A 25,419-nucleotide genomic window follows, 5' to 3' on the forward strand; every position below is an offset into this window, starting at 1 on the left:
TAGTCATATCTACTAAAACTGAAAATGTGCATACATAGAAATTATACTTATTATCTTCTCTAGAGAAACTCTCTCATGTATATCACGAGCAGACATGTACAGGAAGCCTCACTAGCTATATATGTGACCTCAGGTGATTTACTAACCTGTCTGCCTCAATTTCCTCATATGTAAAATGTGCAATAACAGTTCCTATCTCAGGGGATGCTCGAAGTATGGAAGCACTTAGAGCAATACTTGGTACATAATAAGCACATAAGTGTACCGGTGTTATAATTATCATCACACTGCTTGCTGCAGGAAAAGGTAGATTAAATGGTCTCTCAGTAGGGAAATAAACTACAGCTTATCATACAGTGAAATATTTACTATTGCTACATAGTAGTTAAAAGTGAATAGTCCAGATCTGCATGTATCAACATGGATAAATCTCAAAAGAATTACTTTAAAAACCTAGTTACTGTGCACACATATTTTAATACTATTTAATTCATTATGGATTCACACACACTTAATGAAAGTATAAAAATACGTACGTATAGGGTTGGGGAATATTACATCCCAACTTCAGCTCACTGGTTACCTCTAAGGAAGCAGAGAGGAGGAATCTATACCAACAACATCTTATTTCATAAAATATCTGAGGCAAATACGACAAAATATTACATTTATTTAACCTCAGCAGTGAATATAGAAGTATCACATACAAACGTACATAAATTTTATTTTTAATATTAAGTATTCAAAAACTAAACTAATAAGTTTTAAAATAAAGACTATTACACTATAATTATCACAGTTGAGAGATGGTTTCTTTACAGCACAGTAACCTCATTCTTGTTGAAATAAAATGAAGAGCCACCTATGTTTATTTCTAATTTGAAAAGAATCTTTTGCATTTGTTACATTTCCCAAAGTAATCAACTTTTCTCTACACAATCTCTGATCCAAATTATTTTGTCTTAAAGAAAAGGCCCTTAAAAGCAGTACACTGCAATTATTTTCACCACAGCATGTAAACTTAAGTATAAACAGTAGGTAAAGTAGTGTTCCAATGAACATGAATTGGTAAACTCTAAGACTTTAATTAACCAGAATACTCTTGGGTAAAGAAATATCCTAACTAAATGAATTGATCGCTTGGTTAACCAAAACTTTCTACTCCTGCTCTCAAGGATCAACCTTTTACCTCGCACCAGGGCTTTTAACCTCTTCTGTGTCATGGACCCTTGGACAATGATAGAGGCGCAACTGTTTCATCCTAAAATTTGTGTTCTTAAGTCCTGCTGTTGTTCAGTCATATGGGCTGCAGCATGCCAGGCTTCCCTGTCCTTCACTATCTCCCAGGGCTTGCTCAAACTCATGTCCTTTGAGTCAGTAATGCCATCCAATCATCTCATCCTCTGTCACCCCTTTCTCCTACCTTCAACCTTTCCCAGCATCAAAGTCTTTTCCAATGAGTCAGCTCTTCACATCAGGTGGTCAAAGTATTGGAGTTTCAGCTTCAGCATTAGTCCTTCCAATGAACATTCAGGATGGGTTTCCTTTAGGATTGACTGATTTGATCTCCTTGCAGTCCAAGGGACTCTCAAGAGTCTTCAACTCCACAGTTTGAAAGCATCAATTCTTCGGCGCTCAGTCTTCTTCATTCAAGGTCCAGCTCTCACATCCGTACATGACTATTGGAAAAACCATAGCTTTCACTCAGTTCAGTTCAGTTCAGTTCAGTCCCTCAGTCGTGTCCGACTCTTTGCAACCCCATGAATCACAGTACGTCAGGCCTCCCTGTCCATCACCAAATCCCAGAGTTCACTCAGACTTGCGTCCATCGAGTCAGTGATGCCATCCAGCCATCTCATCCTCGGTCGTCCCCTTCTCCTCCTGCTCCCAATCCCTCCCAGAATCAAAGTCTTTTCCAATGAGTCAACTCTTTGCATGAGGTGGCCAAAGTACTGGAGTTTCAGCTTTGGCATCATTCCTTCCAAAGAAATCCCAGGGGTGATCTCCTTCAGAATGGACTGGTTGGATCTCCTTGCAGTCCAAGGGACCCTCAAGAGTCTTCTCCAACACCACAGTTCAAAAGTATCAATTCTTCAGCACTCAGTTTTCTTCACAGTCCAACTCTCACATCCATACATGACCACAGGAAAAACCATAGCCTTGACTAGACGGACCTTAGTTGGCAATGTAATGTCTCTGCTTTGGAATATACTATCTAGGTTGCTCATAACTTTTCTTCCAAGGAGTAAGCGTCTTTTGATTTCATGGCTACAATCACCATCAGCAGTGATTTTGGAGCCCCAAAAAATAAAGTCTGACACTGTTTCAACTCTTTCCCCATCTATTTCCCATGAAGTGATGGGACTGGATGCCATGATCTTCGTTTTCTGAATGTTGAGCTTTAAGCCTACTTTTTCACTCTCCTCTTTTACTTTCATCAAGAGACTTTTTAGTTCCTCTTAAGGGTGGTGTCATCTGCATATCTGAGGTTATTGATATTTCTCCCAGCAATCTTGATTCCAGCTTGTGTTTCTTCCAGTCCAGTGTTTCTCATGATGTATTCTGCATATAAGTTAAATAAGCAGGGTGACTAGACCTTTGTCAGCCAAGTGATGTCTCTGTTTTATAATATGCTATCTAGGTTTGTCACAGCTTTTCTTCGAAGAAGCAAGCATCTTTTAATGTTGTGGGTGCAGTCACCATCTGCAGTGATTTTGGAGTCTTAACCCCAAGTAACTGAATGTCTGGAGATAAGGTATTTAAAGAGATGACTAAGTTAAAATAAGATCATTAGGGTAGACTCTAATCCAGTATGACTAATATCCTCACACGAAGAAGAAACCTGGACAGGTGTATGTACAGAGGGAAGACCATGTGAAGGCACCAGGAGAAAGGCCTACAAGGAAAAAACCTCCAAACAACCCTAGCAACACCCAATCTCAGACTCGCACCCTCAAAAACTGTGAGAAAATTAATTTTTGTTGTTTAAGTCACTCATTCTTTGTTATGGCAGCAAACTAATACACACAGCTCAGGACACTTATGAATGTCTTCTTAGAATGTTCTCAGATAGACTACTAAAAAAAAAATAAGATGAATATAGATAGCTATATCCATGGACTCCTTAGGGAGGGCAAGGACCCCCTGTCAGGAGCCCCTCCTCTAACTCGGCCTTTGTAATCTGCCCCGCTCCTACAGCCTCAGCTTCTACCTAGTGATGCTTCCAATCTCAAACTTACCCCTCAAGCCCTCACACCTTCACCTAATCTGTATCTCAAACTTCTTACTGTACATTACTTCCACCCGATGTCCCCTGGGTACCTCAAATTCAACATACCTGAAGTATCGTCTCCTTCCCCCACTCTGCCTAATCTAATCTCAGCAGTGCTTATCACAGTTAGCGGTCCCAGCCATCAGAGGCAACAACTTTCCTGAACACCTTCTTATTTTATATCTCTCATCCAATTCTGCCAAATATTTCTGCTAAACATTTTTCAAATCCCTTCTTCTTTAATGCCATTGCCACTGCCTGAGACAAGTTCTTACCGCAACTGGGAATTACCATAATTCCCCATGGTACTGTGCTTCCATCTTTACCTTCTGGACCCACCTTTTCTTTCAAAACTGTAACTCTGAACATTTTGGTACATAAATCCTTCAACAAAAAGAAAGGGGAGAATCATGCAGTGCTTTATCATCATCTGCAAGATAAAATTAAAATCATTCCACCCAAGTGATATACAAGACCTAGCATAATCTGGCAGCAGTCTCTCCTCCCACTTCACACACCTGCATTACTGAAGATTATGTTGTCTCCTAAACACACCACTTACTCCGCATATGCTGTCCCTCTCTATTCCTCTTTCATCATCTTCATAACCTCCCTTCTAAGGTCCCTTGACTCCTCCACATTAAGACCTTTCTTGACTGTGCCACCTTTGCACCTTCTATATACTGCCATTACTGAACATACTCCACTGAATTAGTCAATATCCTTATCATCAGTAAAAGACTTTTCACATACCACTAAGAAAAACACATGCTTCCAATTACACTGTGCCATGCCACCAATATCATTCCAACTTCAGCTCTTTAAATGTATGTGGGGTGGGGTGGTTATACAACTAAAACTACATGAAATACAGTGTCTGTTTATTTGACTGACTTACCTATAAGACTTTGAGCTTCTTGAAGGCAGAAGCTATACTCTGCATATAACAAGCACTCAAAAAATTTCTGTGAAAAGAAAAATCTAACAAGTCAGTTATACCTGTCTTTAGGGAAAGAAGTACGTCAAGGCTGTATATTATCACCCTGCTTATTTAACTTATATGCAGAGTACATCATGCGAAATGCTGGGCTGGATGAAGCACAAGCTGGAAATCAAGATTGCAGGCAGAAATATCAATAACCTCAGATATACAGATGACCACCCTTAGGGCAGAAAGTGAAGAACTAAAGAGCCTCTTGAAAGTGAAAGAGGAGAGTGAAAAAGTTGGCTTAAAACTCAACATTCAGAAAACTAAGATCATGGCATCTGGTCCCATCACATCATGGCAAATAGATGGAGGAACAATGGAAACAGTGTCAGACTTTATTTTGGGGGGCTTCAAAATCACTGCAGATAGTGACTGTAGCCTGAAATTAAAAGACACTTACTCCTTGGAAGAAAAGTTATGACCAACCTAGACAGCATATTAAAAAACAGAGACATTACTTTGCCAACAAAGTATGGTTTTTCAACATCACTTCCATGGATGTGAGAGCTGAACTATAAAGAAGGCTGAGTGCCGAAGAACTGATGCTTTTGAACTGTGGTGCTGGAGAAGACTTTTGAGAGTCCCTTGGACTGCAAGGAGATCCAACCAGTCCATTCTAAAGGAAATCTGTCCTGAATGTTCACTGGAAGGACTGATGCTGAAGCTGAAACTCCAATACTTTGACCACCTGATGCGAAGAACTGACTCATTGGAAAAGACCCTGATGCTGGGAAAGACCGAAGGAAGGAGGAAAAGGGGATGACAGAGGATGAGATGATCAGATGGCATCACTGACTTGATGGACATGAGTTGGACAAGCTCCGGAAGTTGGTGATGGACAGGGAACCCTGGTGTGCTGCATTCCATGGGGTCGCAAAGAGTCGGACACAACTGAGCAACTGAACTTAACTGAATTAGTGTGGTAAACTGGACATAGTAGAATTTTGAGGAAGACTCTCTTGATTCTTGGAAATTTTCCATATGTTCATTTTCCTTTTTTTAAGGATGAGAGGTAAGTCTATTTCCTGTAGTTCTATTAAGTCTATCAGTTATGTCTATTCTGTAGTCCTGTATAGGTCTATTGTTCTGTTAAAAGCTAAGGCTTCCTTCATGGTTCAGTGGTAAGGAATCTGCTTGCCAATGCAGAAGACTTGGGTTTGATCCCTGGGTCGAGAAGATCCCCTAGAGAAGGAAATGGCAACCCATTCCAGTACTGTTGCCTGGAAAAATCCCATGGACAGAGAAACCTGGTGGCTACAGTCCATGGGGTCACAAAGAATTGGACACAACTGAGCACACACACCTTTTACTCCTGAGTAAATGGCTTCCAAGTTTAGGGGTGAAGTGATATTTCTGAGAAAACATGAAGCAATGAGGGCAATTTTCTAACCTGGTCTTAAAAACATTCCAACACGATACTGGAAGCTAATGACTTTGCGAAGAGGTAAGAAGGCTGTTTTACTTTTTTGTTTGGACAAGGGTGCCCCAATTCACAGGGAGAATGATTTTGAGAAATTTTTATGATTAGAGATGGGCAGGGGGGCTGTGGAATGATAAAAGTAATTAAGTATCAAAGATGGACCGGTAGTATACCTGTTTATTTCTGTCAAGGAAAGGAGACTGAAGCAGAGGAGTACCGTGTAAGATAGACACAGGAGCAATGAGTAGGCCCAGAAACCAGTTATGGAAAGTGTGAAAATCTGGATGAACTGTGCATTAGATCTAAAGCGGAGTGTTAGGTCTGATCAGGAAAAAAACACTGGAATAAAAGAGCTACCAATTTTAAAAATTAAACTACAAACATTCATTTTATAAGCAAGTTAGTTAAAAATACAGTTTACTAAGTTAATTACACACAAAATGTGGGTGGTAGGTTTCATTGCCTTTCACAGTAAACCTTTTGGGAAATGTGACCCACTATAAATACTGGTCATACAGTAGCAGCTCAAACACAAAATCATACACTTATTTTTGTCAGTTTTAAATACTTGATATGTGAAACAGGCTTTAAGATATACTCCTCTACATGAACAAAGGGATGTTTATTCTGAATATCTAAATCATACATGAATATGCTGCGGTTATATACTTGAAAAATGACAAAATTTTTTTAATGAGAAAAGGTTTTACTGAAATGCCTTTTCTTTATCCCAGAAGTTCCTGTTGCCCATTTGCTAGAAAGTTATGTAACTCTAGGCTGGTTAATCTTTTCTATGCCTTATTTTCTTCTTTAATAATATGGGGAAAAGTAGAACCACCTCCCATGGCTGTTGTGGATTAACTGACAATGCATGTATTAAATACAATGCATTACAAGCCTCTGTCATGAAGAACAGTTCCTGGTACACAGGATGCACTCAATAAATGTTGACTGTTGCAATTACTGGTATCCATTTCTACCTTACTCACATTAAAATACTCAGTGGACAACCTTGAGGTCCTTGGATGAGTGAACCTGAGAGTCAAAACAATCAGCAGGGACTTCCCTGCTGCTGCTGCTGCTGCTGCTTCAGTCGTGTCTGACTCTGTGCGACCCCATAGGCAGCAGCCCACCAGGCTCCCCCATCCCTGGGATTCTCCAGGCAAGAACACTGGAGAGGGACTTCCCTAGTGGTCCAGTAATTAAGACTCTGTGGTTCCCATGCAGGGGGCTTGGTTCTGTCCCTGATCTGGAGACTAAGATCCCACAGGCTGTATGGGGAGGCCAAAAACGAAACAAAACAAAAAATAGAGTCTGCAGCCTCCACGAGCACGTATACTCAGCTTTTTTGTCAGAATTACATCTTCAGGTGGGGAAAAAGTAAATCATGAAGATCCACTAGGCTTTCTCCAAAGTAACAATGGAAAACTGATTCTTACACTTCAGAAATCAAAACCAAAAACATATATGGAGAAGGAGAGGGTGAGGGCCAGCGTGTCACCTGAGCAGAAACTCAAGCTTCACTTCAAAACTACTAAAAACTTTGAAAAGCTTATTTTCATCTCCCACCTATAATATTCCATCCGCTCAGAAAACAGTATCCTTACTAAACACAGTAACAAAAGCACGACTTTGAGTTTCTTTCTTCTCTAATTCATCAAAAACATGAATCATATACATCAATGCTTCATCTAAGCATCTCGAAAAAACGGAGGCTCCAATTCGGTAGATTTAGAGTGGGGCTTGAGATTTTACATGTCTAAAGAGCTTGCAGGTGATGCTGCTGCTGCTGCTCCTTGGATCATACTTTTAGTAGTAAGTGCAGCATTACCGCCGTTTAATCTTCACAACCACCCCAATGGGTAGGAATTATCATTCTACAAACGACGAACCTGAAGTTGGCAAAAGTTAAGTAACTTACCCAAGGCCAATGAGCTTACTAAGTGGTGAGGCTGATATTACAACCCAGGCCCATGGTAATCTTTCACTACACAGGAGCCCACCCATCTTTAAGCAACCTTAAATTGCATATGTTCCTAAATTATGCCGGTGCAGAGTCGCCCACGAATAAGTCCGGAGCATCCACAGTCAACAAATAGGGAGAAGTTATTGAAAGGCGTGAGGCTGCGTGAGCGCGGATGGAGAAGGAGGCTGTTTCCTGAGTGGCCACGACTCCTCCAATCAGTTCCACTCCTCGCGGCTCGCTGTGCCACCTCCGAGACGCCGCGGAAACCCTCCAGCCACGCCGACGAACTGCTGGGACCTCCCAACTTTAAATGGGCGCGCACACCGCGACAGAGCCGGCTGGGAGAGAGGTGACCCTGAGGCCAGTCACTCCAGCCGCGGCTCTCCGGGCCTGGCCCGCGAGTGGAGCTGCCCGGCCAGCCCCGGACCGCGCGCAGCCCCAGAAGTCGGCTCCTCGGCGGCCCGAGGCTGGAAGGGGCTGTAGGGGGCGGCGACTCCCGGCGCCTGTAGCGCTCGCCGAGCCGGGTGGGCTCCGGAGGCGGGCAGAGCGCGGGGCGGGGATAGGGCGGGGAGGCCGGGGTCCCCAGGGGGAGACCGGAAGGGCCGCCGGGAAGGGGAGGGCTGGGGGCGGCGGTTACAAACCCCACAAGCTAAAAAGGCGCGCTCTCCCGACCGACCGCACTCACCTCCCCCGTATACCCCGCCGCTCATGGTTGCTGTCGACGAGACTTCTACTCGTAAAGGCCACCTGGCGAAATGACTGTAACGGCTGCGACTGCGGGTCTGCAGAAGCGCTAGCCCCCGACTCCCTTAACTTCCACCACCACCCCCCTCAGGCAACAAAGCGGCGGCCACACACACCCGGAACGCAGTCACACTTGCTGTCTCCTGCTATCGGCCAATCACAAGAGGCCCGGCTACACTTCAACCAATAAAAATAAGGCTGTGCTACAGCCTTGTCGCGGCACAGCCAGTTTAGCCAATCGAAGGCAGCCATAGGGGCGGGGAGAGAGGAAAGCGACGGAAGGAGGGAAGGAGTTGGGTTGCGGAACCGGGGAGGCGGGGCTTCTCTAGTGGGAGGGAAAGTGGGGCGGAGGGAGCTGGAGGGGGAGGAGGAAGGCTGGAGGCAACAGTCTGGGGCGGGCTCAGGGTGTAGCTGGGAGCGGAGGAGAGGTGGGAATCCGGTAGAGCAAGCTAAGCCTCTGAAAAAGAAGTCTGGAATTTGAGAAAGTGTCTCCACCAGGAGTACCCGTGGTTTGGGCTTGTAGTGAATGAGGGTTGGTGTTTTTTTGTTGTTTTTTTTTGTTTATTTGTTTTTTTCAGAAAAAGTATTTTCAACTAACAAAAAATTGAATGTTATCCTCCACTTTGGGGTAGAGGGCATCAGTAAACCAGACAAACCGATAAGACCCTGGAATTTTAAAAGTGGTTACTAATAATTAAAAGAAGGAGATGACACAGTATCCCAGTTAACTTTAGTAGCGCTTTAAAATGTGTCATCAATTCCTTTTACCCTGTGAGGCAGGTGTAATACAATGTAATCAGTCCTCACCTGAGCGAGCACCTAATCCTAAACACATCTCGGAACGGTCTGTTCTTAGTCCCCTGTGTCTACCAACCCAGTCAGATCACCGTTGTCCCTCCCCCAGGATTACTACAACAATTTGTCCCTTTGCCTCTTAGCAGGCAGCTTGATCTATAAAAACTCCCAAATCACGGTCATGTTGTAAATCCTTGAGGTTAATAGCCGTCCTTAAATTAGTTTGTCTAGAGTCTAGACATATAGGTAGTTTTTAAGAACAATTGATTAACTCCATCAATCTCAGTGCCACAGAGTGGCAGAAAGTGATTGTAGGATAGGGAACAAGGCTAGTGAGAAAACCCTTTACTATTCACTTAGTATAATCTCGGTTGTTGTTCACTCACTAAATCGTGTTTGATTCTTTGTAACTGCATGGACTGCAGCCCACCAGGCTTCCCTGTCCCTCACCATCTCCTAGAGTTTGCTCAAACTCATGTTCATCCAGTCAGTGAAGTGAAATGAAGTTGCTCAGTTGTGGCCGACTCTCTGGGACCCCATGGACTGTAGCCTACCAGACTCCCCCGTCCATGGGATTTTCCAGGCAAGAACACTGGAGTGGGTTGCCATTTCCTTCTCCACCACCAGATGGTGATGCCATCCAACCATCTCATTCTCTGGCCTTCCCTTCTCCTCCTGCCTTCAATCTTTCCCAGCATCAGGGTATCCCAATCATTTAGAAACATCGTTTACCCAATGAGATAATGCATAAGTCAGCAAAGTATGACCCCAGGGCCAAATTACCCTGCCTTGTTTTTGTTTTAATGTTAATTAAAAAAAAATTTTAATTGAAATATAGTGGTTTATAATGTATCAGTTTCAGGTGTATTGCAAAGTGGTTCAGTTACATACACATATAATATATATTCCTCTTTTACATACTCTTCCATTATAAGTTATTACAAGATAATGACAATACTTTCCTGCAATCTGCTTTGTTTTTGTATGCCCAGTGCAGTGAGTTAAGAACAATTATTCCATTAACATTAAAAGAAATTATTTTTAAGAAAAACATTTTGTGACATGTGAAAATTATATGAAATTCACATTTCTGTGATGATAAACCAAGTTTTACCGGAACACAGCAGAGCTTATTCGTTTATGGCTGCTTTTGCTCTGCAAGGGCAAATTGAGTTTTACTGCAGACGCTGTGTGGCACACTAAGCTGGAGGATATACTTACTATGGGATCCCTTACAGAAAGAGTTTACTGAGACAGTGCATGTAACACATCTACCACATGCACCAGGCACTGTGTGTTAACTGTGGCCCCTATGACTACAGCTCTCACTGGGGATACATAGTTCAGTTCAGTTGCTCAGTCGTGTCTGACTCTTTGTGACCCCATGCATCGCAGCATGCCAGGCCTCCCTGTCCATCACTAACTCCTGGAGTTTACCCAAATTCATGTCCATCGAGTCAGTGATGCCATCCAGCCATCTCATCCTCTGTCGTCCCCTTCTCCTCCTGCCCCCAATCCCTCCCAGCATCAGGGTCTTTTCCAATGAGTCAACTCTTCACATGAGGTGGATTGGAGTTTCAGCTTCAGCATCAGTCCTTCCAATGAATAGCCAGGACTGGTCTCCTTTAGGACGGACTGGTTAGATCTCCTTGCAGTCCAAGGGACCCTCAAGAGTCTTCTCCAGCACCACAGTTCAAAAGCATCAATTCTTCGGCGCTCAGCTTTCTTCACAGTCCAACTCTCACATTCATACATAACCACTGGAAAAACCACAGCCTTGACTAGACAGACCTTTGTTGGCAAAGTAATGTCTCTGCTTTTGAATATGCTATCTAGGTTGGTCATAACTTTCCTTCCAAGGAGTAAGCGTCTTTTAATTTCATGGCTGCAATCATCAAATGCAGTGATTTTGGAGCCCAAAAAAATAAAGTCTGACACTGTTTCCACTGTGTTTATAGTGCACAAAAATCCGTTTTTTATCAATTTACCATTTAAATGAAGAGTAATTCATATAGCACAGTATCAATAGATTATACTGATACCTCAGTATTGTCTCTAACATTTCCCATGGAATTAAGATACCATCTGGGTTAAAAAAGACTGAAATATTTGTCCCACCAGTTAAGAGTCCATGAGAAAACAAAACAGTTCTTCAGGGTTACAAAGGACCATATCCCTAGCCTCCAGGGAGCCCTGAGATGCAGTTTCTGTCTCCTCCTACAGACAGCACTCTGGAGTGCTGGGGACTCTTCAATCTGACAGCACAAAGAGATTGCTTGAGAAAATACTGAAAAGTCACAGTTAGATGTTTTTACTTAAAGTAAGGGTTCTGCTTCATTTGATAATTTGGAAAGTTATTGGAAAACAGACAAAAGCAGGGACCAGCCAACATTTTATGGTAAATTTAAGTGGACGATAATCTATAAATAATTTTTGAATCACTGTGTTGAACATCTGATGCTAATATAATATTGTAAATCAATTATACTTCATTTTAAAAGAACCAGATCATTTGTAATTTCAAGTCAGCGTATTCTCTTAATGTTTCAGTGGAGACACATTGCTTTATAAAATACATGAATACACTTCCAATGAAATGAACTTCAGAATACATTTGATATGTCAAGACTAATCACATGTTAATGCAGACAAAAGGGCACACATAAGACTTTCATAAATTTTAATCAGCAAAAGATGTAATAGGACAATGAACGTATTGGTCCTCATGTATTGGAGGAAGGGACTGCTGAGAAGAAAACCTGCTCAGCATCTTAAGAGAGCTATGCATTCTCAGGAGTCATGATTGTGTTTCCTTTAAGGCAAGACTTACTCCATGGCAGCTTATTTTCTTGCATTCTTCCATAATTAGGAAAAATAGTAAAATATACATTAAAAGAAAAATACTGACCCGGCAGAATCTACTTTATGAAATATAAAATATCTGAGGGTTTTTTTACATTAATATTTCTCCTTGATAGCCTAATATATTTTCTCTAAAGTCTTGGCTGAGCCTACATTATTGTTACTGATAGCTACTCAGATTAAACAACAACTTAAGGTTATTGTCTGTGTGTCATTTCTCAAGAGCACAATATACCAAAAAACACTTGGTATTTCCCCACCTGAGCCAGCATGTTTTGTATGTCAATCTAAAAAGATACTGAAGTAACATGTATGTAAACTTATCTACCCACAGTAGATGCTCAGTGGTTGACTCTGAATCCAGATCTATAAATATAAGTGCCCTTTCAGGAATCCTTTGTAATCTCCAAGCATCAAGAATCTCCTGTGTACTTGGTGCAACCCTCGGCTTTGCCTCACTGGGTCGCTGGTCTTCTATTACTGTAACGCTGCACCAGAAAGAATCTAATGCTGTATCCTAGCTCCTTTTCATCAGCTCTGTCAGAATTCAGATTAGAGCAGTCATTACAAAATGTTACTGCTCTTATCCTCTGCCTTAGCCTTTATCAAGTTTAGAGCTGAAAGAAGAAATGTAACTGTTATCCATGCAAGTTAGGAAACAAGTTCAAGGGATTATCATCTATTAAGAATAACACAAAAACTTAGGTACATTTTAGAATTATTTCATGCTGCAAAATACATGACATTAGCAATTATGAAAACAAACTTTCAGTGTAAACATTTTTATGTGGATATGTGTATGTATAAAGTCATCATAAGTACCCTCCTCTTTTTATGGAAATCCAAAAATAAAACACTCATGCAAGCACATCAGTCAGGTTCGTACATCTACTTGCCATTAGAATAGTTAAGAGATATGCTAATCATTTCAAACAATATGACCGAGACAGAAAATGAAATTATATTTGATCATGGTTAGTACCTTTATAACATACTAATAGGTTTGTTATAGTATTAACAATGTGACCCTGAAAAGACAAAAAAGGAAAGCAGATGAAGTGCTGGATGCTCTCGGGATTTTATGTGTCTTTACTGTTTCATTATCATTTTAAAAATCTCTTTGTTCATTTGATACAGCTTTTGTGAGAAATCACAAGTAAACGATGTCAGCATTTAATCAACTGGTGACGTAAAGACGTACTATGCTGCCTTGGGTTGCTTTGCAGCAACTCTTGGGCTTCCCACTTATATAGGTCAATGCCAACACCATGTTATGGGACTGTTACACAGCCGAAGGAACTGAACAGAATCCAAGGTTTATGCTCTTCAGTTGCTTCACTAGAACAATTGAAACCCTTTTGGAATCAGAAGCATTTCATCCATGTGATAATAATGACTACAAATTACTGATCTCCTAATAAATGCTATCATAGGAAATGTGCTCTACATATATATTTTCCATGTAATCTACACAACATCCCCATGAAGCTTTACATGATAGGCCTAGAGATTCAGCAAGTTGCCCAATATGACACAGCTATTAAAAGAGTCAGGGCTTACCAGGTGGCGCAGTGGTAAGAATCCAAATGCCAGTGCAGGAGATGCAAGAAATGCAGGTTCAATCCTTGGGTCAGAATGATCCCCTGGAGTGGGAAATGGCAACTCACTGCAGTATTCCTGCCTGGAGAATCCCATGGACAGAGGAGCCTGGCGGGCTACAGTCCATGGGGTCACAGAGAGTCAGAGGTGACTGAGTAGGCACACAGTAACAACAGTAATTGAAACAGTCAGGATTTTAAACTACCAAGCAAGCTGTTCCTACTTCCTAAGATACCTTTTCCTTTCTATTTCACGCTGTTCCTACTTTCTAAGATCCTTTTCCTTTCTATTTCCACTACACTTTCTGTATACTTTAAAAACAACAAAAGTGTTCATTTTTATTATATATATGTATATTTTTTTTAATGAAAAGTTACAAAAAGAAACATCTCTCTCCTACCTGAGTCCCCAGCTGCCAAACCTCCTCTTCAGCGATGCTCTATGCTTCTGTAAGTAATTATGTAGGTATACTCCCCCCTCTCCAATTTTTCTGATATAAATGGTAACTCACATTGTGCCAGTGAGTTTTAACAAGCACTCTCCTTGGAAACTAAGATGTTTACTTTTGAACATTTTTATTTTAAAAAAATTAGTGGATAATCTATACACATGGCTGCTGCTGCTGCTAAATCGTTTCAGTTGTGTCCGACTCTGTGCAACCGCATAGACTGCAGCCCACCAGCCTCCCCCATCCCTGGGAATCTCTAGGCAAGAACACTGGAGTGGGTTGCTAGAAACTGACACAATCCAGAGTGAAAAGCAAGTCTCTTCCTCCAGTCCTTGAAATTCTTCAATTTCTCCTGCTAGACTGAACCACTGTTACCAGTTTCTTTTGGAACCTTCCAGATATCTTCTTTTCAAATAAAAGCATGTATTTGTATCCCTTCCTCCCACCACATTTTGTTTATTTACATAAACAATAGCATACTGAACACACTGTTCTGCACCTGACTTCTTTCACTCAACCATAATATCTTGAAGATCATTCTATGTTAGTTTGTATAATTCTATCTTAATCATTTTCAACATCAGATAGAATTCTGTTACATGTAATAGACCATAATCTATTTCACCAGTTCTCTGTGCATGGACATTTACATTATTTCTTGTCTCCTGCTAGTGTGAAGAATTCGTTTTATGTGGGATAAATTCTCAGAAGTAGAATTGTTGAGTCACAGGGCATATGCATTATTTCAATGGTCGTTGACAAATTATAGAGGTTGTACAGTTTACATTTCCTCACTAACATGTTTCAAAGTACACGTTTTCATCCAAACCTCACCAACAGACAACTTTATCAAACTTCTGTCAAGATGGAGTTTCATTCCTTTATTAGCTGTTTAGGTAGAGTTCCTAATTTTACAGATTAAATCTACTGTTTCACTGTGTACCAGATTCAGGAATACATTCATGAGTCAAAATTCATTCACTCTGGATGACAAAAGCAAGGTGAACCTTTGATCAGCTAATTTATTTAGTACGTACTTCCCTGGTGACTCAGATGGTAAAGCATCTGTCTACAATGTGGGAGACCTGGATTCGATCCCTGGGTCGGGAAGATTCCCTGGAGAAGGAAATGGCAACCCACTCCAGTACTCTTGCCTGGAAAATCCCATGGACGGAGGAGCTTGGTGCAGGCTACTGTTCATGGGGTTGCAAAGAGTCGGGCATGACTTAGCGACTTCACTTTCACTAGGCGAGGCAACACGAATACAGGGATAAATGAGCCCTGGTTCCACTCAGGGACTGTAACTGTCCCCATGTTTTGCTGAAAATGACTTCAAGCACATTTCAATTGCTACTTGGAGAATGGATCCCAAATGCTCATTTAGTCACTCAGTTGTGTCTATGACTCTTTGTGACCCCATGGGTTGTAATCTGCTAGGCTCCTCTGTCCATGGGATTCTCCAGCCAAGAATACTGGAGTGGATTGCCATTCCCTTCTCCAGAGGATCTTCCTGACCCAGCGATGGAACCCGGGTCTCCTGCATTGCAGGCAGATTCGTTACCATTTAGGCTTAGACTTCCACCAAAGCTTGAGAAGATGGCAAGCAGCAGGGGGTGTTGGTGGTATACAACCCTTCCACTTGATGCCTTTTATCTTCACTCTGTCATATGAATAAGACAGTTACAAACAAAATAGAAAGCATTTTGGTATACCTAATAGGTGGTACTCACATTTTAATTGCAGTATGCTCTGTATCTCTAGCCTAGGAACAAGCTATAGGGTTTATGTTCTTGGTGAGTGGGGAGAAAGGGGTTTTTTGTTGTTGTTGTTCTTTTTTGGGTGGCAAGAGAAGGATATCAAAGTTTGTTTGTTTGTTTTTTTAACATCTGAGAAACAGAAGAAACTAATTGTGAAACCGTCAGTATTTGAAGATGATTCTAACAACTGCCATCTTCCAGCTCTCCCTAAACTGACTACAGGAAAGCCTTCATTTTGTGGGAAATTATTTTCATACATTCCCTTGATAGTTTATATAGAATCACACTACACCACACTACTGTAAGATTACTCACTTTGGTTACCAACTGTCAGACTCTGAAAATGTCAGTTCAGTTCAGTCGCTCAGTCGTGTCCAACTCTTTATGACCCAATGAACCACAGCACACCAGGCCTCCCTGTCCATCACCAACTCCCGGAGTTTACCCAAACTCATGTCTATTGAGTTGGTGATGCCATTCAATCATCTCATCCTCTGTCGTTCCCTTCTCCTCCTTCCCTCAAACTTTCCCAACATCAGGATCTTTTCCAATGACCCTGGATCTTTTCAGCTCTTCACATCAGGTGGCCAAAATATTGGAGTTTCAGCTTCATCAGTGCATTTGATGAACACGCAGAACTGATCTCCTATACCATGGACTGGTTGGATCTCCTTGCAGTCCAAGGGATTCTCAAGAGTCCTCTCCAACACCACAGTTCAAAAGCATCAATTCTTCAGTGCCTGCTTTCCTTATAGTCCAAATCTCACACCCATACATGACTACTGCAAAAACCATCACCTTGACTGGATGGACCTTTGTTGACAAAGTAATGTCTCTGCTTTTTAATATGCTGTCTAGGTTGGTCATAACTTTCCTTCCAAGGAGTAAGCGTCTTTTAATTTCATGGCTGCAATCACCATCTGCAGGGATTTTGGAGCCTCCCTCCCAAATAAATTCAGCCACTGTTTCCACTGTTTCCTCATCTATTTGCCATGAAGTGAGGGACCAGATGCCATGATCTTAGTTTTTGAATGTTGAGCTTTAAGCCAATTTTTCCACTCTCCTCTTTCACTTTCATCAAGAGGCTCTTTAGTTCTTCTTCATTTTCTGCCATAAGGGTGGTATCATCTGCATATCTGAGGTTATTGATATTTCTCCCCTCAATCTTGATTCCAGCTTGTGCTTCCTCCAGCCCAGCGTTTCTCATGATGTACTCTGCTGCTGCCGCTGCTGCCGCTGCTGCAGCTGCTAAGTCGCTTCAGTCATGTCTGACTCTATGCAACCCCATAGACAGCAGCTCACCAGGTTCCACCGTCCCTGGGATTCTCCAGGCAAGAACACTGCAGTGGGTTGCCATTTCCTTCTCCAATACATGAAAGTGAAAAGGGAAAGTGAAGTCGCTCAGTCGTGTCCAACTCTTAGCGACCCCATGGACTGCAGCGCACCAGGCTTCTCCGTCCATGAGATTTTCCAGGCAAGAGTACTGGAGTAGGGTGCCATTGCCTTCTCTGGATGTACTCTGCATATAAGTTAAATAAGCAGGGTGACAATATACAGCCTTGATGGACTCCTTTTCCTATTTGGAACCAGTCTGTTGTTCCATGTCCAGTTCTAACTGTTGCTTCCTGACCTGCACACAGGTTTCTAAAGAGACAGGTCAGGTGGTCTGGTATTCCCATCTCTTGAAGAATTTTCCACAGTTTATTGTGATCCACACAGTCAAAGGCTTTGGCATAGTCAATAAAGCAGAAATAGATGTTTTTCTGGAACTCTCTTGCTTTTTCCATGATCCAGTGGATGTTGGCAATTTCATCTCTGGTTCCTCTGCCTGTTCTAAAACCAGCTTGAACATCTGGAAGTTCACGGTTCCTGTAATGCTGAAGCCTGGCTTGGAGAATTTTGAGCATTACTTTACTAGCGTGTGAGATGAGTGCAACTGGGTAGTAGTTTGAACATTCTTTGGCATTGCCTTTCTTTGGGGTTGGAATGAAAACTGACCGTTTCCAGTCCTGTGGCCACTGCTGAGTTTTCCAAATTTGCTGGCATATTGAGTGCAGCACTTTCACAGCATCATCTTTCAGGATTTGAAATAGCTCCACTGGAATTCCATCACTTCCACTAGCTTTGTTCATAGTGATGCTTTCTAAGGCCCACTTGACTTCACATTCCAGGATGTCTGGCTCTGGGTGAGTGATCACACCATTGTGATTATCTGGGTCGTGAAGATCTTTTTTGTATAGTTGATAATGTCACTCGTGTCCGACTCTTTGCAACCCCATGGACTGTAGCCTACAAGGATCCTCCCTCCATGGAATTCTCCAGGCAAGAGTACTAGAGTGGGCTGCCATTTCCTTCTCCAGGGGTTCTTACCGACTCAGGGATCGAACCCAGGTCTCCTGCATTCCAGGCAGACACTTTAACCTCTGAGCCACCAGGGAAGCCCCTGATAATGTCACATAGGGGTTAAAAAGCCTCTGATTTTACCCTTTATACCATCACAGCTGCACCAAATCCAGAAGAATGTTTAGGGGTTCTAGACTCTAGGTGACAAAAGCAAGCAGAATAATTTATAACCCGAACCTTTGATCCTTTTGTATTGTTCTGTCAGCTGTTAGAAGGATCCACACCATTCCCACTGTGCCAGCTGGGCTGCAGTAAGAAAGAGACAGCAATGCTCCCTTTCTGGTGACTGTCCCCTGGGACACGTGAACCAAGAGATTCTAAAGGACTCAATGCAATATCCTTTCTGAAAGTTTCCTAAGAAACACTTGACAATAATAGTTTTAATTACTAGTTTGAAGCCTTATTCTAAAAACTTTACCTAAAATTGCTTTACTTCACCAGAGTTATCACCATGATCATAATCAGAACAATTAACTAACATTTATTAAGCTGTGTTTATTGCAAACTGCTGCCTCTGAGTGTACAATAGGAAAAAGGCAAAGAAAACCAGGAAACCTGACATACCTTGACAAACATATAAAGCAGATAAATACTGAAAGGAAACACAGAGAAATGAAGAAGGTTGCACATGACTAGCAGAGTTATGTGTAGGTTTTTAAAAGTTTTGTGTCCTAAATTTGTTTTAAACATTATTGCTTTTAAAAACACATTTAAAATTTTACCCTAGAAAAGTAATTTTACACTCCTAAATTTGGGTTTTAATCTCCAGGGTAACATTTTGGCATGCATTATTTCAGGCTTTTTTCTTTTCCTTATATTATCTATTTATCTCTAAAGAGATATAATTTATGTAATTATAATATTTTATTATAAAATAGTGTGAATATTATTTATATATTATAAATATACATACTATTAAATATAAATATTATAAAATATAATTATATATAGTTACATGTAGTTCTATTTATATAACTTGACACATATGATATTTAATAAGGTAGCAACATATGATATAAATACATATTCTGTTCTGAAATGTGCATTTTTCACTTAATATATTTGGACAGGTTTCTACCATTTTATATATATGTGTGTGTGTTAGTTGCTCAGTCGTGTCCAACTTTTTGTGATCCCATGGACTGTATCCTGTCAGGCTCCTCTCTCCATGGAATTCTCCAGACAAGAATACTAGAGTGAGTTTCCATTCCTTTCTCCAGAGGATCTTCCTGACCCAGGTTTCAAACCTGGGTCTCCTACATTGCAGGAAGACTCTTTATTGTCTGAGCTACCAGGATTTACATACTTTTAAAAAATGATTGTTTAAAATAAGGGTCAGGAAACTATGACCAGTGGGTCACCCACATAATCTTGTAAATAAAGTTTCATTGGAACACTCCATGTTTTTTTTTTTAAACTGAATGGACTAAGTTCCTTGGTTGGGTTAATACATATAGACTGCCTGAGATAATACAAACTTCACCATCACATTAGGTTAATGGGAAATGAAGGTCTTCTTAATCCTGACAGGAGAAAAGGGTTGACTGTCATCCTCATTACGAACTGTTTTCCGTGCTTTTTTGTTTCCATATTTTCTATGGACATTTTCATGCTATAACTGCAGATTGAGTAGTGGCAAAAGAGATTTTATAGCCCATAACCCCAAAATAGTTATTACTTAGCATTTTACCAGAAAAGCCTTCAAATTTCACTGTAGGGATAGTGCACCATTAAGCAATTGCCTATTGACTAACATTTCAATCATTTCTAATGTTCGGCTGTTAAAAATATTCATATAGAGTAAATGATAGTTTGATCTCGAATTATAGATATTTTGGACGTCTGTGTCTTTGCACACTTGTGAATATTGACTGATGTATACAAATTTAAAACTTTTTCGCATTGATATTAATACATCAGTCATTTCTTTTATAATTTTTGTCTTTAGTATCATGCATAGAAAGGTGGATAGCTACTGGGAACTGGGGGTTTTTTGTTCTTGTTTTGCTTGTTTTTCAGCAAATCTAACCTGCTGTTGAATTCTCCAATATGTAGTTGGATGGCCCTGCTCATTCTTTTTCCATTTATATCAGGGAAACGGCTCAAAACAAGAGCAGGAAGGGGACAGAAGCTGCACATGACACAGCCACTCTGATTGTGCTCTGACTGATGGCTGAGCTAATCTTCCCAGGCTCTGGCTGAACTCTATCTCCAGGCTAAATCCAAATTCTGAGTGGAACACTGCCTCGGGTCCCTCCTTCCCATGACTCTGCCATGCCTCTAGCTAGCCAGGCACAGCTGAACTCACAGAGTGCCAACCTCTCTGGGCTTCCTGAACGCTATACTTTTTCACGCTTTCCAAACTAGGCTCTCACCCTGGGCTGCAACTTTTTAATGTTTGGCCTGTCTTGTTTGTTGTGTGGTCACCAGCTCAGAAAGGCTAATAGAACCAATGCCAAATGAAATTCCCCTTCAAATAGTTCTCAGTGTACGGAACTTGGAACAATGTGTATTTGTTACTCGAGAAAAAAATCCATTATTAAGAAAAATCCAATTACCTCCCTGAAGTTAATGCGTTGCATGTACTTTCAATATGTAAATTACATCGGAGTATATGTCTAATCCAAGTCTATGCCCAAACCAGTAACACTGAAGAAGCTGAACGGTTCTATGAAGATCTACAAGACCTTTTAGAACTAACACCCAAAAAAGATGTCCTTTTCATTATAGGGGACTGGAATGCAAAAGTAGGAAGTCAAGAAACACCTGGAGTAACAGGCAAATTTGGCCTTGGAATACAGAATGAGGCAGGGCAAATACTAATAGAGTTTTGCCAAGAAAATGCACTGGTCATAGCAAACACCCTCTTCCAACAACACAAGAGAAGACTCTACACATGGACATCACCAGATGGTCAACACTGAAATCAGACTGATTATATTCTTTGCAACCAAAGATGGAGAAGCTCTATACAGTCAGCAAAAACAAGACTGGGAGCAGACTGTGGCTCAGATCATGAACTCCTTATTGCCAAATTCAGACTTAAATTGAAGAACGTAGGGAAAACCACTAGACAATTCAGGTATGACCTAAATCAAACCCCTTATGATTATACAGTGGAAGTGAGAAATAGATGTAAGGGACTAGATCTGATAGAGTGCCTGATGAACTATGGATGGAGGTTCGTGACATTGTACAGGAGACAGGGATCAAGACCATCCCCATGGAAAAGAAATGCAAAAAAGGAAAATGGCTGTCTGAGGAGGCCTTACAAATAGCTGTGAAAAGAAGAGAGGTGAAAAACAAAGGAGAAAAGGAAAGACATAAGCATCTGAATGCAGAGTTCCAAAGAATAGCAAGAAGAGATAAGAAAGGCTTCTTCAGCGATCAGTGCAAAGACATAGAGGAAAACAACAGAATGGGAAAGACTAGAGATCTCTTCAAGAAAATGAGAGATACCAAGGGAACATTTCAAGCAAAGATGGGCCCGATAAAGGACAGAAATGGTATGGACCTAACAGAAGCAGAAGATATTATGAAGAGGTGGCAAGAATACACAGAAGAACTGTACAAAACAGATCTTCACGACCAAGATAATCACGATGGTGTGATCACTCACCCAGAGCCAGACATCCTGGAATGTGAAGTCAAGCGGGCCTTAGAAAGCATCACTATGGACAAAGCTAGTGGAGGTGATGGAATTCCAGTGGAGCTATTTCAAATTCTGAAAGATGATGCTGTGAAAGTGCTGCACTCAATATGCCAGCAAATTTGGAAAACTCAGCAGTGACCACAGGACTGGCAAAGGTCAGTTTTCATTCCAACCCCAAAGAAAGGAAATGCCAGAGAATGCTCAAACTACTACACAATTGTATTCATCTCACACGCTAGTAAAGTAATGCTCAAAATTCTCCAAGCCAGGCTTCAGCATTACAGGAACCGTGAACTTCCAGATGTTCAAGCTGGTTTTAGAACAGGCAGAGGAACCAGAGATCAAATTGCCGACATCCACTGGATCATGGAAAAAGCAAGAGAGTTCCAAAAAACATCTATTTCTGCTTTATTGACTATGCCAAAGCCTTTGACTGTGTGGATCTCAATAAACTGGAAAATTCTGAGAGAGATGGGAATACCAGACCACCTGACCTGCCTCTTAAGAAACGTATATGCAGGTCAGGAAGCAACAGTTAGAACTGGACATGGAACAACAGACTGGTTGCAAATAGGAAAAGGAGTATGTCAAGGCTGTATATTGTCACCCTGCTTATTTAACTTATATGCAGAGTACATCATGAGAAACGCTGGGCTGGAAGAAGCACAAGCTGGAATCAAGATTGCCGGGAGAAATATCAATAACCTCAGATATGCAGATGACACTACCCTTATGGCAGAAAGTGAAGAGGAACTAAAAAGCCTCTTGATGAAAGTGCAAGAGGAGAGTGAAAAAGTAGGCTTAAAGCTCAACATTCAGAAAACTAAGATCATGGCATCTGGTCCTGTCACTTCATGGGAAATAGATGGGGAAACAGTGGAAACAGTGACAGACTTTATTTTTGGGGGCTCCAAAATCACTGCAGATGGTGATTGCAGCCATGAAATTAAAAGACGCTTACTCATTGGAAGGGAAGTTATGACCAACCTAGATATTATATTAAAGAGCAGAGAAATTAATTTGCCAACAAAGGTCCGTCTGAAGGAAATGGCAATCCACTCCAGCACTCTTGCCTGGAAAATCCCATGGATGGAGGAGCCTGATAGGCTACAGTCCATGGGGTCGCAAAGAGTCAGACACGACTGAGCGACTTCACTTTCAGTCAAGGCTATGGTTTTTCCAGTGGTCATGTATGGATGTGAGAGTTGGACTGTGAAGAAAGTTGAGCACTGGAGAATTGATGCTTTTGAACTGTGGTGTTGGAGAAGACTCTTGAGAGTCCCTTGGACTGCAAGGAGATCCAACCAGTCCCTTCCAAAGGAGATCAGTCCTGGGTATTCTTTGGAAGGACTGATGCTAAAGCTGAAACTCCAGTACTCTGGCCACCTCATGCGAAGAGCTGACTCATTGGAAAAGACTCTGATGCTGGGAGGGATTGAAGGCAGGAGGAAAAGGGGGCGACAGAGAATGAGGTGCCTGGATGGAATCACGGACTCAATGGACGTGAGTTTGGGTGAACTCCAGGAGTTGGTGATGGACAGGGAGGCCTGAGTGCTGCAATTCATGGGGTTGCAAAGAGTTGGACACAACTGAGTGACTGAACTGAACTGAACTGATACATCTAATACCATCCACAGAGAGATCTGCAGAGGGCAAGAGAGAGAGGAGGGCGTGTCTATATTAATGAAGTTAACTTTTGCAACTAGCTATTTTTTAATGAAAATAAACTGATTCAGAAGACCTAGAGGATGCCATTACAGCATAATAATTTACAGAACAGTGTGGAAGTTTCAATAAACTTTAAAAAATACTCTTTCATGAAGTTTATGAGAATTCATTGCCACAGGTTGTTTTCTTGATCTCCTAAGAATTCATTTTCTCAGAAACTATACAGTATATCTTATAAAAAGTAAACACATGGAATAATATTTCTAAAATGGAGTAATTGTTTTCTTTTATCCTCTCTCCTCTTTGTCGTTTAGAACTCTTTCTTTGAATCTTTCAAAGAATTTCCAATTTTCTTTGTAGACCGACAAAAATAACTTCAAATCACCCTGGAATCTGTGTATAAACATAGGGTCATTGCATTTCTGTTTGAGAGAATTTGGCTATGACTGCTATTAAATTTTAAAGATGAGGAATAGCAAATGATAACCTCTCATGATTTTGCCACCTAACTCCAGCCCTTGTTTTCCTGCCTTTTGAGACATTGGGATGTCAGAATCTGGATTTTCCCTTAATCGTGTCTTCAGATGGTGATTAGTTTTCTATTACTGCTGTAACAATGCCTCACAAAATTGGTTTGAAAACAACACCAACTTGTTCTCCTATACTGCTAAAGGTCAAAAGTCCAAAACTGAATCTTACAAGGAATAAATCAAGGTATTCACAGTGCCATGTTTCTTCTGGAGGCTCAAAGGAAGAACCTATACTTTGTCCTTCTCAGCTTCAGAGGTTGCCTGCAACCCTTGGCTCATGGTCCCACATCATTTTGATTTCTGCTTCTGTCAAAACATCTCTTTCTCTGACTCTGACACTCCTACCTCTGTTTTATAAGGACTCTTGTGATTATGTTGTACTCTCCTAGATAACCTAAAATAATCTCTCAGAATCAAGATCCTAACCTTAATCGCATCTGCAAAGTCCCTTCTGCCTTGGAAAGGTCCAGGGATTAGATTGCAAACATCTTTGGGGGGACCACTATTTTGTCCTAATCCAGGCGCATGCGCATGCATGCTAAATCACTTCAGTCACGTCCAACTCTTTTCAGCCCTATGGATGACCCCAACAGGCTTCTCTGTCCAGACAAGGACACTGGAGTGGGTTGCCATGCCCTCCTCCAGGGAATCTTCCCGATCCAGGGATCAAACCCATGTCTCTTATGTCTCCTACATTGGCAGAAGGGTTCTCTACCACTGAGCCACCTGTGAAGCCCAATCCAGTCACATACTTGAATCTATTTTATAATTTTGCCTGGATAACTCACTAATGGGAAAACCATTAATATTTTTTGGTTTTAAAATTAGTATAAAGGCAATAGCTATGTCCATGAAAAGAGGCAGAAAAAGATATTAGGGCAAATACAGTTCTGTAATGATCTATTTCTGTAATTACACAACCACATATTCTCTCTGCCAGATCCCCTCTTTCATACTTCAATACCATCCATATTCATATCTGTCTGCCTGGCCTTTAATTAAAACTAAGATCTACTTCTGGGCATTAGGAACTCCCCATTCTAGGATCAACAAGCTCCCCTACATCCTTGAACATGGTTTATCTTAAATACAGTTCATGACTCAGTATGTCTAGAGTTTGGTTTTCCACCAATACCACTGTCATCTCTAATGTAGGCCACATCCCATTATGTTTCCTCATTGCTCACAGGGTAAGGAGTCATTACTATATTTTATTTCATTGTTACTTCCTACTTTTTCTCCACCACTGCTCTCAGTACCATATTTGTTTTGGAAGGAAGCCCAAGCGATTCACTTATACATCCCTTCCCCCACCT

General features: G+C 41.3%; 1 protein-coding gene across 2 annotated transcripts in view; it reads right to left on the reverse strand.

The window, feature by feature from the left end:
- The window catches only part of ACTL6A (actin like 6A), a 29,723-nt gene extending 21,160 nt beyond the window's left edge, over positions 1-8,563 (reverse strand). The window contains exons 1-2 of one of the 2 annotated variants that reach the window (XM_069579654.1): positions 8,331-8,555; positions 1,424-1,679 (exon numbers count right to left, since the gene is read on the reverse strand). In XM_069579654.1, the coding sequence (XP_069435755.1) occupies positions 1,424-1,442 (19 nt within the window). In that variant the 5' untranslated portion in view covers positions 1,443-1,679; positions 8,331-8,555. Of the gene's footprint in view, positions 1-1,423; positions 1,680-8,330 lie in introns of both variants that reach the window. The other variant, XM_069579643.1, reaches the window with a different exon arrangement.
- Between the last annotated feature and the right edge of the window lie 16,856 nt (positions 8,564-25,419).

This window comes from Ovis canadensis, chromosome 1 (assembly GCF_042477335.2).
Source record: "Ovis canadensis isolate MfBH-ARS-UI-01 breed Bighorn chromosome 1, ARS-UI_OviCan_v2, whole genome shotgun sequence".
In the NCBI taxonomy this organism is placed as follows: Eukaryota; Metazoa; Chordata; class Mammalia; order Artiodactyla; family Bovidae; genus Ovis; species Ovis canadensis.